Source organism: Phyllostomus discolor, chromosome 8 (genome assembly GCF_004126475.2).
Source record: "Phyllostomus discolor isolate MPI-MPIP mPhyDis1 chromosome 8, mPhyDis1.pri.v3, whole genome shotgun sequence".
Classification (NCBI taxonomy): Eukaryota; Metazoa; Chordata; class Mammalia; order Chiroptera; family Phyllostomidae; genus Phyllostomus; species Phyllostomus discolor.
Genome location: NC_040910.2, coordinates 89,025,672 through 89,039,962, shown reverse-complemented (window position 1 = coordinate 89,039,962; position 14,291 = coordinate 89,025,672). Strand labels below are relative to the sequence as shown.

General features: G+C 44.6%; 1 protein-coding gene across 3 annotated transcripts in view; it reads right to left on the bottom strand.

The window, feature by feature from the left end:
* Positions 1-14,291, bottom strand: part of PITPNC1 (phosphatidylinositol transfer protein cytoplasmic 1) — a 225,825-nt gene that overhangs the window by 15,547 nt on the left and 195,987 nt on the right. For all 3 annotated transcript variants that reach the window (XM_028522101.2, XM_036033468.1, XM_028522100.2), the window contains 2 exons: positions 5,216-5,371; positions 1,576-1,639 (listed from right to left, as the gene is read on the bottom strand). In XM_028522101.2, the coding sequence (XP_028377902.1) occupies positions 1,576-1,639; positions 5,216-5,371 (220 nt within the window). The remainder of the gene's footprint in view (positions 1-1,575; positions 1,640-5,215; positions 5,372-14,291) is intronic.

Here is a 14,291-nt window from a genome sequence, read left to right as displayed (position 1 = left end):
AATGCTGTTTCCTAACAGTCCGTGCGGGCATTCTAGCACTAGAGAGAAGTCTGCTAGACTGCCCTGTGTCTTCTCTGTCCTCAGAGTGGCAGGTATTTGGCCCTGCAGGCCTCTCTTCACTAGTCAAACTTCTAATCGGTTTGAGCCTATTATTCCTTGAGTCTCCTTTTGCTATTTTCTAAGTGTAAGGAAACCAGGAGCTTGGAGGAGTCCAAGCTGGGACAGACCAGTCCTTAACCTATTTTGGGGGTCTGTGCTCCCTCTAAGAGTCTGAGTAAAGCTCCCTGGGTGGGGCGGGGACAACCAGAAAGGTTGGTTTAATATCAGGGGCAGTAATCACAGGAGACCTCCCCTCCGCCTGCCTCACGAAGCACAGCCACAAGCAGGTCTCAGGGAGGCAGCACGACCGACCAACCGACCAACCGTGTGGTGGGGCAGGCCCCTCGCTGTGTGAGCAGCATGCGGGGGAGGGTTGGGTGTCAAGACAGTGGTGAGGCTTCCAAAGAATCTGTTCCAGGAAGACCCATTTGTTCTTCAGAAGATGCTGATCTGGGAAAAATTGCAAAATATAAAAAGCTGGTGGCCTACAGAACCACGTTTCTAAAAAAAATGTGGCTCAGAAATAGCTAACGACATTACTAACCACCACTTACTGTCTTTGCCCATTCAGTCCAACCTATTTTCTACTTTCAATTCGATACCTTCTGTTCAGAAGAGGAAGGGAGCTGGTGAAACGAGGACAGAAAAGCCCCCAAATGCAATTGAGGTGACACTCAGAACAAATTTAGTGTGACTTCAAATAAGGCTGAGGAGAAGGGCATTTCATTAGGTAATCGGCTCTAACCCAAGTAGCCAATTAGGTCTGTTTGCTTCTATTTATAGTCAAGGGCACTAGCCTCGGAGGACTGATCGGGGAAATGCAGATTCACATGGACAAAGCGATGGTGCTGAGCACCTGGGGAGGGTGGTCCATCCACCACGGGACTAGACAAACGCTTTCATTTACTGGAAATGTGCAGAACTTGTTTAACTCTTCCCAAATCACGTAAAAAAAAAAAAAAAAAACGAGGGAGAGAGAGACAGAGAGAAGTAAAAAGGCCAAAACAATAGTCTCAGGATTAAGGGGGGCACCTTTGCCTTTGCCCTTGAGTTCTTACAGAATCCTTGTTTTGGTTGACGGAGGGTTTCAAGTGATCTCTGAATCAAAGGACGGCTTTTATTTGATATGATGGCTTGAGACAGCTTTCATCTTGAAGTTTGGTATAAATTAGGACGGGATTGAAACCCATCCAACAGAGATTTATGGAGTCCTGTATGCAAGTCAAGAATGCAAACATCAAACATCCTGAGGTCCTACTTAGTAAACAGCTAAGTACTAGAGCTATTTTAGACCAAGCTTCTCTCATTACATTTTTCTTCATTATGTTCCATGAACAGTGCTATTTCCGATGCAGGATGCAGTAGCCCTGCCTTCGTTCTTGCCTTTCTAAGTAGTGCAGGAAGCTAGATGGACTGAAATCCCAAGTCAGCCTGTTATGAAATTGTTCTACAAGTTATCCGGGGAAGTTGACTTACCATACCACTCATCAACCCATGCAAAGGCCTGTCTATGTCCAATCAGCAGAATATCTCGGACCACCTACAACAGGAAAAGAAGGATGTTGAAATAATGCCATGTTTGATTAAAACTATCAGGAACATAGATCGTTCCCAATTCTAAGAATCCTGGCAATTACAAATCTCTCCATCCCTCTCTCCCTATGGGATGACAATTGCACAGATAGTGCACTTGTTTACCCTCAGCCCTTCGCGTGGCGTGCAAGCCCTTGGTGTAAATTAATGTCCATCGTACTTGAAGGTTGGGCTGGAGGTGTGCACAAACGACTTGACAGTCTCAGCAATGATCGGAACGAATCTACAGGCTAATCACCTTGAGATTTTTCCTTTTGTTTGTCTTTGCATAAAACAAGTTCTGCTTTTCACTTGTAGAGGGGTGTGTCTCACTGGTGCCAGGGGGTCATAAATGTTAGAAGTCGGGAACCTTTTCTGGGCAGCAAGCCACTTCTAGGTAAAGAGCACTTAACGGTCTTGCTTCTCTGGTGAAGTATCTTAAATATTGGTTAGTTTTCTTTAACTGACTGAAGGTGTGGGATACCAGACGAGCAAATACCTTTCTAGGCTTGACTGTCACGAAACAGAAGCGGGGAAGAAGCACATGCAGTCAACTATGACCGAAAGAGATGGAAGAAGAGACCCGAACTAGAACAGAACACGGTAGTGAGCGGTGAGAAGCCTGACTGGGGACAAAAGGAATGAGACTATTTCTGATGGTGACGCATGATGACAGTAGTGGACAAAGAAAACATTTATAGATATAGTTTGTGTATGTGTAACCCTGTTCATGTGCTTTCGTTTCATGGTACTCTTTTATTTTGGTCCTCCGTAAATACGCCTTTTTACTTTTCTTGGATACATACTCACACAACATTCCTTTCTTCCTATCAAACAAATCAATTGTCAAAAATCTCTCATGCAAGGTTCCAGCATGTATCAATAAATGAGGGATTTTAATTTGGCGATTTTGCAGAGACGAGGGAAGCATTTATAGTACAGTGCTTATTAGCCCAGGACTCTGGATATCTAGTGAGGCTTAAGGAGGAAACACATCAAGAAAATAAGAAACAACACGAGACTGCATGCACTTGAGTGCTGAGTGTGTCAAATTCATGGAAATCAAAAGAACAGCATCGAGGCATCAGTAAATATACTCTATTACATTAAGCACAACACAGCTGTCTGCTTGGAAACAAGGATTCAATAATGTGCTAATGGCTCGCTTTCCAACATTTTTTCCCCTCAACTGTGAAAAGATTCTTAAAAAACAAAGGTGTTTAGAGAAAGGCGCCCATGCAAATGCTAGCCTCGGAAACTCATTAGCGACTCATGGGCCAGAGCAGGTGTGCTGTGGGGGTGTCGACAACACTTCATTATATTTGGAAACGGACAATGGGGATGCCTATGACTACAGCGTAATTGTTACCAGTACTTTAAAGAAAGAGATTCTCAAAGCTAGTCAAAGTCACCTGTGAGAAAAGAAAGACAATGAGCCTTGTGGCAATCTAAACATGCTTTGTAGGAGAAGGAAATAATAAAATGCACTATGGGAGTGGACCTAGTAAGAGATGATCTGTGGTTAAAAAAAAGGGGGGCAGGGGAATGTAGGAAGTCAAGGAAGCCAGAGCCTGAGACAGACTTAGAACTGAGGCTGGAAAATATTTACTCTGACCGTCTGTCCCTGCTAAACAGTTGGACACAGAAGGACAACAGGAGGTCCCAGGACTTGATTTCTCCGTGTCTCACTCAGCTCCCACCTCTGGGTGGGCAGCACGGCTCTGGAGCTCAGCAGAAGATCGGCACATTTCTCTGTCTGAACTCTGTTCCAGAGTCTGCTATTATCATGAGCCCAAGTTCATCTATTTCTTGGAGCTAAATTCAAGATTTATATATTTTATTGCTAACTGGCAGCCCTATTTTATTGTCAGTTGCCCCCCTCCCCGTAGACAAATACATCTAAGTAACAAAAAGTTCAGCACATTAAGGTTAAATTCCAATGCCTCCAAAAGAATTTCAGAAAGCTATTTTTTAATCAGTTTTTAAGTGGAAAAATAAACAGATATCCAGCCTATGTGGAATGCAGAGACAACTTGGGTAGAATTTATTTTTATGGAACTGGAAGGAGTTACAAAGGGCAGTACTCAACACTGCAAATTTTTTTTTCCTGTGAGGCCAGAGGTCATGTTAGAAACCTCTAACAAACTTAAATAATTACCAAGTGAATTCTTGCTACAAAATTAACGTGTCAGCCAAAGTGGTTATACAACTGAAATCTGTGTTTTGAGACTGTTACCAATCCTTTGGTGACAGAATTACTGTAAGAGCAGAAATTCTGCTGTGCACCATCTAATGGGACTACTGGGGTTTCTTATTCTGCTTCTTAGGGCATCTTCTACCTTAGGGGCCTACATCTGCAGGACCTTCTGAGTGAGAATTATCCCTGCGGACTGCACACACAGATACGCCCCGGGCCTCTCCATGGAACCCAAGTACACCTACCCATGCCTGGAACTAGATTGGCCCCATGCCAAAGGGAGAAATATATATATTTTTTAAATTTTACTTTTTGATTACAGTTTACATTCTACATTATTTTGTACTAGTTTCAGGTGCACAGCATAGTGGTTACACAATCATATACTTTATGAAGTGGTCCCCATCCCCGGTATTTCCAGTACCCACCTGGTACTGTACATAGTCATTGCAACATAATTGACTATATCCCCTATGCTGTACTTTACACCCCTTGACTATTTTGTAACTACCAATTTGTACTTCTTTAAAAAAATTTCTTTTTTAAAGATTTTATTTATTTCTAGAGAGAGGGGGAGGGAGGGAGAAAGAGGGAAGAGAAACATCAATGTGTGTTTGCCTTTTGTGAGCCCCCTACTGGGGACCTGGTCTGAAACCCAGGCATGTGACTTGGCTGTGAATCGAACTGGTGACCCTTTGGTTTGCAGGCCAGCATTCAATCCACTGAGCCACACCAGCCAGGGCCCAATTTGCACTTTGTAATCCCTTTTACCAAGCCTCCTAAGTCCCCTCTCTTCTGGCAACCATCAGTCTGGTCTCTGTGTCTCGAAGTCTGTTTCTATTTTGTTTATTCATTTATTTTGTTCATTAGATTCCACATATAAGTGAAATCATATTTGTCTTTCTCTATCTGGCTTATTTCACTTAGCATCATACCATCCAGGTCCACCCATGCTATTGCAAATGGTACAACTTCATTTTTTTTTACGGCTGAGTAAACATATTCCATTGTTTATATGTGTACTATAACTTTTTTATCCACTTGTCTGTTGATGGGCACTGGGGTTGCTCCCATATGGGAGAAGTATGTTTTGAACACCCAATTTCCCGAATACACTCACCCAGCAGACATGGAGGTCACAGAAGAGGAGGTGTAGTGTAATACGTCTATCAGTGGAAGGAAATGAAACCTACGTGTAAAAGGCATTTTCATGAAAACAGGGTTGTCTGGACGTAGTTACTTCAGGTTGGCTCAGCATTTGTGCGTCTGCTGAACATCACTCACTCCAGCTTACCATAAAGATGGTTACACTGCCCACAGCTCAGGAGTCGCTGTTGGCTCACTTACCTTGTGTACAAACTGTTCCACTCTGGTCTGAAGCCCCCAGACCTCAAACTTCACGGTCACCAGCTTGTAGGAGCACATGATAGGCTGATGACTGTCCCTCCAGCCTTCCCTTAAATGTCCCCGTCCTGTCTTCTCTGACTTGAAGTGTTTAGGATCCTGGAAAAAATATACCAAAGAAATGGCAACTTAAAAGTTCAACTGTCATTTATATGACATAAGAGAAGTGAATAAGTAAAGCTAAGTGAAAAAAGCCATTCAACAAAGGTCACAAGGTATAAATCCATTTATATGAAATATCCAAAATAGGCAAATCCAGGAGAAACAAAGTAGGTTGGTGGTCTAAGGCCAGGGGACGGGGATGGTAGAGGGAATCTGTTGGGAACTGCCCTGCCTGGTTTCAGAAGCTGTAATCCCTCGTGGCTAAGGCTGAGTAAAGGACCTTGGGACCATAAGCCACTTAGGAAACAGAGCTTATCTTCCTTGTAGGGGCACCACCTCTGCCCCCTTTCTCTTCATCCTGCTTGGCCCCAGGCAGGTGGATGACTGGTTAGCCAATGACAGGTAAGATTCCTCAAAGGAGGGACGACCTAAGACAGGCATGGTCATGAAGGAGCTGTCAGGGAAGGACTTGGGGGGCTATAGAAAAGGGGTGATGGACCCTCAGCCTCATCTGAAGCTGAGGCCTCAGCTTCGACAGAGCCTGGGTCCTCATTCTGTCTGCAAGAAGTCTCCTAATCTCTTGGCTGCCTTACTTCCCCTGCCTGACTTAAGCCTGAAACAATACTGGAGGTGGGTGCAGCCCTGTGCTGGAAAGGGCAGGTTCCCCAGGGCAATCAGGGCTAAGAAAGAATGCATGAAATCCTATGAAACCTACTTTGTTAATATCCTCAATTTAAATGATAAGGGTCCAAGCAGGAAGTGAGTTTGTTCCCCAAAGTTTTGTGGCCCTTTAACTACCTGACCCTGCCTCAGAATAAGCCCTCAGAGTTCTTTGAGTGTTACCTATTGTTTCATCATTTCTATCTAACAATGACTGATGAGCTTTACTATACACCCTGTATTCCTGTGCAAATTGAACCCAATAAAAGCCTGTCAAGGCAAGGGTCGAGGTGTTCTCCCCTTGAGAGAGTGGCCGTGCTGTCCCTTTTCCTCCACAGGACTCAGTAGTCTGTGTGAATTTGTCTCATCTCATCCATAATGCTGCAGACCCCAGGAGCCGGGATCCATGTCGGGAATGACTGCTATGGGAACAAAGTTTCTTTTGGGGGTGATAAAATGTTTTAAACTTAGATTTAAGGTGACGGTTCAAAGCCCTATGAGTGTGTTAACATCCATGGAACTGAACACTTTAAAATGGCTGAACTCTATGGTATGTAAATCTTGTATCAATAAAACTGTGAAAAAGACATAACCACAATGAAAAATGCTACATGCCACCGCAGGGGGATTTTTCAGTGTGTTCACTGGCTCTGGGTTTGCTACATAAAGTGATAGAATAGTCATTATCCTAAGCACACGTCTACCAAATGCACAGTGTGGGCCCTGTGCGGAACCAGGAATTACACAGCATGCTCTCTCTCCACCCGACTTCTCTGTCCTGAGGGGCGTGAAAGGGCCTCAGCTGTGTGTGTGGTCTGTGTGGGGTTGCAGAGAACTTCCCTCCACGCACAGAACAGACTCAACTCTACTTGGGTAATCTCTCTTTTTTTTAAATGATATTTTCCTGATTATGCTATTGTAGCTGGATGGTGTCTGTTCCCTGTCCTTCCCCCAGGGTCCCTCCTGATTTGCATCAGTTGCAGGAGAATGGTGGGCCCAGGTGTTGACAGGGACCAGAGTGGGAGAGATATATAATTAATGGAATAAGAAACCGACAAAAGAGATTCTAGAAGTGGGGGAAAGAAAACAGGATGCATAGTAAGTACCCCAGTGCAGTGCTTCTGTGAAGGGAAGGGCTGTTGATCCTGAGCGTGGGTGGCATTTTTGATTCTTTGGTATCAACTTGGCCGTGCTGTCTTTTTATCACCTGAACCAACCCTGAAACTGCCTCTGAAATTATATGCACAGGCCTGGAAAGGTTATGATACTTTCATGACATGGTACATGGAAATGGCACAAGCATAGAGTCTGGCCCATAGCAAGTCCTCCATCAACGTAAACCATGCCTGCGCTTCCCCAGGTGGTCAGTGAAGACTCTGAGTAACGTGTCCAGTCCTACAGTCCAAAGCACCCTGGAGTTTGTAGTAAAAGCTTTGATGTTTAATGCCATGAGACTAATTCTTGCCTGCCCTGTGCTTCTCTACCACATAATACCATTAAGAATAAAAAGAGACAACCAATAAGCCAAGAGATGTATCACCAGGGATACAGTAGATAATCTCCAAAGATGGTCACTGCCAACTCCTTCCCTCGTTTTGCCAGCATGCTCTTCCTCTTACCAAAGGGTGGGGGCTATTTGTCCTCCCCCTGAATCTAGACTGGCCTTTGACTTGCTTTGACCAATGCAGTGTGGCAGAAGGGACACAGTGTCAGTTCAGGCCACACTAATGTATGTTCCAGACTTCCTAAGAACAAAGTGAGACTCTGCAATACCAAGCGTGGAACACTGGTGGATCACATTTCCAAAGCAGCTACGAACTGTGGGGCCTCGTAGCAAATTTCAGTTCCGAATGAGACCGGAAAGGTACTGTCTGCACAGTGGAAATTATGTGGATGCTTATATCTGTGTGGTTCCTGATTGCACCACAAAATTATAAAACCATAGTAGGCTATTGCAAAGGAAGGTTTTAGAGAAAGGCTAGATGGAAATGAGAAGTGCACTGTATTTTCAAGATATAGAATAGGACTTTTAAAATCAAAATGACAATTAAGGCCCTGGCTGGCGTACCTCAGTGGACTGAGCGCGGGCTGCGAACCAAAGCATTGCAGGTTCGATTCCCAGTCAGGGCACATGCCTGGGTTGCAGGCCATGACCCACAGCAACCGCACATTGATGTTTCTCTCTCTCTCTCTTTCTCCCTTCCTTCCCTCTCTAAAAATAAATAAATAAAAATCTTTAAAAAAAAATGACAATTCAGTTTCATGTCCTCAGTTTTATGGATAAGGGCACTGAAACCCAAGGGGAAGTGAAATATTTTGCCCCAAACCACAGGCGCTTGGTAACAGGTCTGGGACTAGAATTTCAGCTTCTCCTGATTCTAGCCCAATGTTCTTTCCACTACATTTACTTTTAATACGAAACAGGGAGAGGGTGTTTTTTGTTATAGCCAGATGCCAAAGAAGCAATTAACAATTGGGCTTTTTATGGCAACAGTGTGCTGATTCTTTGCAAGTCTGGTGTCATATCTATAGCAGCTGATTTCATCTAGGAAATCTCAGATGGGGCCTATAATTAGGGACTCACTTTCAAAGAGCCAGAGGGAGGGGAGGGAGGACTAGAGGACTCCTTTAATCAAAATCCAAGATCAGAAACGAACTTCCAACTGATGCCTGTGAATGAAGATGAGGAAACCAAAAATCTAACCTCTGGGTCTTATCTCAAATATTCTGGCCGCAGACTTTTCTCCTGTTCCCCATTTGGGCACCATTTCCCCCGTCCCTCCCCCCTACTCCCTATTCCTCCCAAAATCATTTTCCACTCTCATTTTCTCACTTGATCTTGTGAACATAAATGTCTACACTGTCCATTTACATATCAGTTGACATTTCTTAAAAACTTTAAAATTTTTTTATTTTTAAAATTTCTGGTTTGTGTTTCTGCAGCTGTTACAATATTTTGGTCCTGATTTAAACTCTGTTACATCACTCATGTTGTTCTTTATAAAAGAACTGGGTTGTTTTACGTTTTAAACTTTCATGTCCAGGTTTATTTTAAAATGAGGTTTATAAGCCTCCACCTTCATCTCTGATGCTAAAAGTCGCCTGGACCTGCCCACATTTTGGTTTTAGGATTTGGCCTATTTTAAAAGGACACAAAGTTTGACCTCATTGTGATTAAGAGATTACACACCCTGAAACTCCTGGGTCCCAACCCAGTGCAATCAGAAAATAGAGTGAAAGTTCTCTGTAGTGGATTACCTGGTGACCCCCCAAAAGGTATGTCCTGGTCCTCACCGCCGGGACCTCTGGATGTGAACTCATCTGGGGAAAAAGGTCTTCGCAGATGTAATGAGGCTAAGGATCTCGAAATGATATCATCCTAGATTAAGAGGGTGGGCCCTAAATCCAGTGACAAGTGTCCTTATAAGAAACAGAAATGGAAAAGACACAGAGAAGAGGCCACATGAAATCCGAGGCAGAGACTGAAGGGCAGCCACAAACCATGGAACTCCTGGAGCCACCGGGAGCTGGAAGAGGCAGGAAAGAATCCTCCTCTGGAGCCTCACCTTGATGTAGGGCTTCTGGCCCCCAGAACCATGAGAGAAACCCCTGGGGATGAGGAGCGAGGTGAACCCTCGCCCCCGTGCTTCTGATATAATTGGCCTTGGTGAGGTCTGGCCATCCAGCTTATTGAAAGCTCCCCATGTGACCTGCACATATGGCCAAGGGTAAGCCACTGCTGTAAGACACAGCATTGCCCCCGTGTTCCAGGTGAGAACCCTGGACCTCAGCTGATCACTGACCTGTCCACAGTCCTCCAGAATTTAAGCTCAGCGCCGCCTGACTCCCAGACCTGGGCTCCCAAACCTTATACCCTGTGGACAGGATGGTCCTGTCTAAAATTCTGGCATGGAGTGTCAGAGGGGTCAGTGTCCTCACGTGCAGGATGGTGTTCATGCTAACTCCCTTGTGGGGTTGTTGCCGGGCTTAAATTGGATAATGTGGGCGATGTCTCCAGTCCAACACCTGGTAGATGGCGTCTGACAACCCAGAAGACGTGCCAGAGACATAAGAGCATGTGATACAGAAACATCCTTCAGAGACACTGTAATGTAATTTCCTCAGATCTCATTAAGCTCCTCAAACGAAGGCAGCAGGAACATCCAAAGTGCTGTAGGGTGATTGTTCCTTTGTGGTTATCCCGTGGTCCAGTGCACAGAAAAATGCTGACAAGCACCCATGAAAACATGATCGCCAACCACCATGCAGGCGTCCTTGTGCCAGTGAAAGGCTGGTGGGCACTTCCGTTTTCCAGAAGCTGTCACCTGTCTGTGTCCATAAGAACGGTGGTGGGAGAAATACCGAGACAAGGGTTTTTGCTTGTTGGACGTTATGACAGGTCCTGGGCCAAGGACAAGTTGAGCATCTCCAGACTCAGAACCAACTCCTTTCCATCTCTGTCTTATGTTTCAGTGACAGGTTCCAGGATGATGAAGCAGAGAGCAAAGACATCGCCCTACTGTAGGCTGCTCCCTCAGGGAAGCGATTTTACCGATTCCACGGAGGGTCCGGGACCACACGGTGGCATCTGCAGGAGCCACCTGGGAGCCTCCCTGGTGGGTGGACACCCCGGGCAGCTACCTCCCAGCAGCACGATGGGTCAGATAGGCTGTGAGCATCTTAGGGGTTTCTTAAAAGCTTTCCTCTTGAAGACTTGAAAGCTACACACAGACAAGCGCAATCCTCTCCTTCCACTCACCTTCCAAGCTGGACAGGGCTCTTTCCCCCAATGGGGAAGCGGTATTAGATTCCTAGGGCTGCAGTAACAACCTGCCACCAACTGGGTGTCCCCAACAACGGAAATGTGTTGTCTCACCAGTCTGCAGGCAGAAGCCTGAGACCCAGATGTGGGCAGAGCTGGCTCCCTCGGAGAGCTATAAATACTTTGTGCCATGCCTTTCTGCCTACTTCTGGTGGTTCGGTTTGGCGGCAGTTTTGGTATTCCTTGGCACATAGATGCACGCCCCAGTCACATGGCCTTCTCCCTGCATGTCCTCAGATCGTCTTCCCTCTGTGCACATCAATCTCTGTCTAACTTTCTCCCTTTTATAAGGACACCACTCATACTGAATAAGGGTCCTCTCAACCTCGCTTTAACTGGATCATCTCTGTGAAGACCTAATTCCAAATAAGGTCACCCTCTCAGGTACTGGGGGGTTGGACTTGGTCACAGCTGACTTGCTCGGTCACAGAGCACTGAACCTCACGTTACCCAGCTGCAGCTGGGTCCACGGGCCGATGCCAAATGCTCTAAAAGTAATGCTTAGGCCTGAGGGCTCTGCCCAGCAGCTGGCTGGCTGGGACCGTGTCAGGCTGTAGGCTCTTCTGGCTGGGGGCTTCTAAATTCGTCCACAATGAGAGCTCGGATGCCAGATCCTGCTGGCACTCCCCAGGCGTGGCAGATGGCAAATCGGACCTTTGTAGTCCAAGCCCATCTGTATGGAGGAAGGTGAGCTGGTGCCAGGACTGTCTCCCCGGGGCCAGATGGGCCTCACAGGCTACCCCTTCTGTGCAGGCACATCTTCTTTAGAAGGCTTCCTCAAGGTCAAGCACCCCTTCAGGCCTCATCCGTCTTACACTTGGACAGAGCAGAACAAAGACGACACACTAGGGCTTCTTCCTTAATGCAGCCCAGGTGAAACTGCCCCAGTGTTTGTGAGAAATCAGTCTCACACCTGGGAAGTATAAAAAGAAGCCCTCAGGAGACCCTGGAGTGGGGCTGGAGTGTGCATCCATCTCAAACGGAATATTATTAGCCAACTTTCTCTGAGATATCAAGTCTCCATGATTAATTACGCTTTCAATTTGAACCACAAAGGACCATATCCAACAGGGGCTTGCCCTGTTAATTGAAATTAGAAGTTTTTGATAAATGTGAAATGAAAAAGGGCCAAGTAGTAACTGGCTAGGAATTGCTATGTTATGTAACTATAATATAATGCTCGACCCTAAAATAGGAATGAACTAAGAACACATGTCAGATTTTTCCCCTTGCATTCTGGGAGTTTTCTTGAAGACTCCAAGGTATTACAGATATTATTTTCTCATTCCTTCCAAAGGACGGCCATTTCCACCAGGTAAAATTTAGGCCTGAATTTAGACCAAGATTTCTTGAATTTGAACCCTAAAAGGGATACACATAAAAAATAAGGAGCTTTCAAAGAAGCTAGTCCCAACAGACCGCATATTAAAGGATCCCCTTTACACAAAATGTCCAGAACAGAGGAATCTACATAGAGAAAAATTAGTGGTTCCCTGGAGCTGGGGTGAGGTAAAGGGGGGGAGGGGAGGGGGCAGGACGTGGGCACAGCTAAGGCATTCAGAGTCTCTTTTAGGGGTGACAAACATGTTTTAAATCCGATGGTAGTGATGGTTGCATGTATATGTCTATGAATATACTAAAATCCACTGAATTCCATACTTCAAATGGGAATTGTATGGTATGTTAACAGTATCTCAATAATGCTGTTAAAAAAACAAACAAACCACATAGCAATTTTGAGAGATCACAATATCTGACATCAAACTATATTACAAGGCCACGGTAATCAAAACAGTCCAGTACTGGCATAAGAACAGACACATAGACCAATGGAACAGAATAGAAAGCCCAGAAATAAACCTAAGTCTCGATGATCAACTAATATTTGATAAAGGGGGCAGAAGCATAAAATGGAGTAAGAATAGCCTCTTCAACAAACGGTGTTGGGAGATCCGGACAGCTACATGCAAAAGAATGAAACTCGACTACCAACTTACACCACACACAAAAATAAACCCAAGATGGATAAAAGACTTAAATATAAGTCATGACACCATAAAAGTCCTGGAGGAGAACAGAGGCAGGAAAATCTCAGATATTCCACGCAGCAATATTTTCACTGATAGAGAAAGGGATATAAAGGAAAGAATAAACAAATGGGACTTCATCAAATTAAAAAGCTTCTGCATGGCTAAAGAAAACATCAGCAAAATGAAAAGGGAACCAACTGCATGGGAAAATATATTTGCAAATGATACCTCAGACAAGGGTTTGATCTCCAAACTATATTAAAAAAAACTCACATGACTCCACTCCAGGAAGACAAACAACCCAATTAAAAAATGGGCAAAAAGGGGGGTTGGGCTGGGATGGGAGTAAAAGATAGAAAACTGTACTTGAACAACAATTAAAATTTAAAAAATAATAATAAAAGAAAATGGTGAAAAAAAAATGGGCAGAGGACCTGACCAGACACTTCTCCAAGGAGGACATACAGAGGGCCCAGAGATACATGAAAGCATGTTCAGCATCATGAGTCATCAGAGATGCAAATTAAAACCACAATGAGATACTACTGGTGTATCTCACACTGGTGAGAATGGCCATCATAAACAAATCAACAGACAAGAAGTGCTGGCGAGGTTGTGGAGAAAGGGGAACCCTAGTACACTGTTGGTGGGAATGCAGACTGGTGCAGACTCTGTGGAAAACAGTATGGAATTTCCTCAGAAAACTAAAAATGGAACTGCCTTTCAACCCAGCAATTCCACTGTTGGGATTATACCCTAAGAATCCTGAAACATCAATTCAAAAGAACCTATGCACCCCAACGTTCATAGCAGCACAATTTATAATACCAAGTGTTGGAAGCAACCTAAGTGCCCATCAGTAAATGAATGGATTAAAAAACTGTAGTACATTTACACAATGGAATGCTACGCAGCAGAAAGAAAGGAGCTCTTACCCTTTGTGACAGCATGGATGGAACTGGAGAGCATTATGCTAAGTGAAATAAGCCAGGCAGTGAAAGACAAATACCATATGACCTCACCAATAAGTGGAACCTAATCAAGAAAACAAACAAGCAAAATACAACCAGAGACATTGAAATAAAGAACAACCTGACAGTAACCAGTGGGGAGGTAGGAAGGGGTAACGGAGAGAAGGGGGAAGGGTCGTCACGGAACACGTACAAAGGACACATGAACAAAGCCAAAGGGGGTAGGATCAAGGGTGGGAGGTAGGGATGGGTGGGGCAGGGAAATGGATACAACTGTACTTTAACAACAGTTTAAAAAAGGAGAAAAAATTAATCTTAAAAGAAAAAGGAAAAGAAAAAAAACCCACCAAAGAAACAGAACTAAGGACCTTTCAGAGTATGCTTGAGAACTGACCTAAAACTTTACTTAAAAGGTCAACTGCTATGCATCAGCT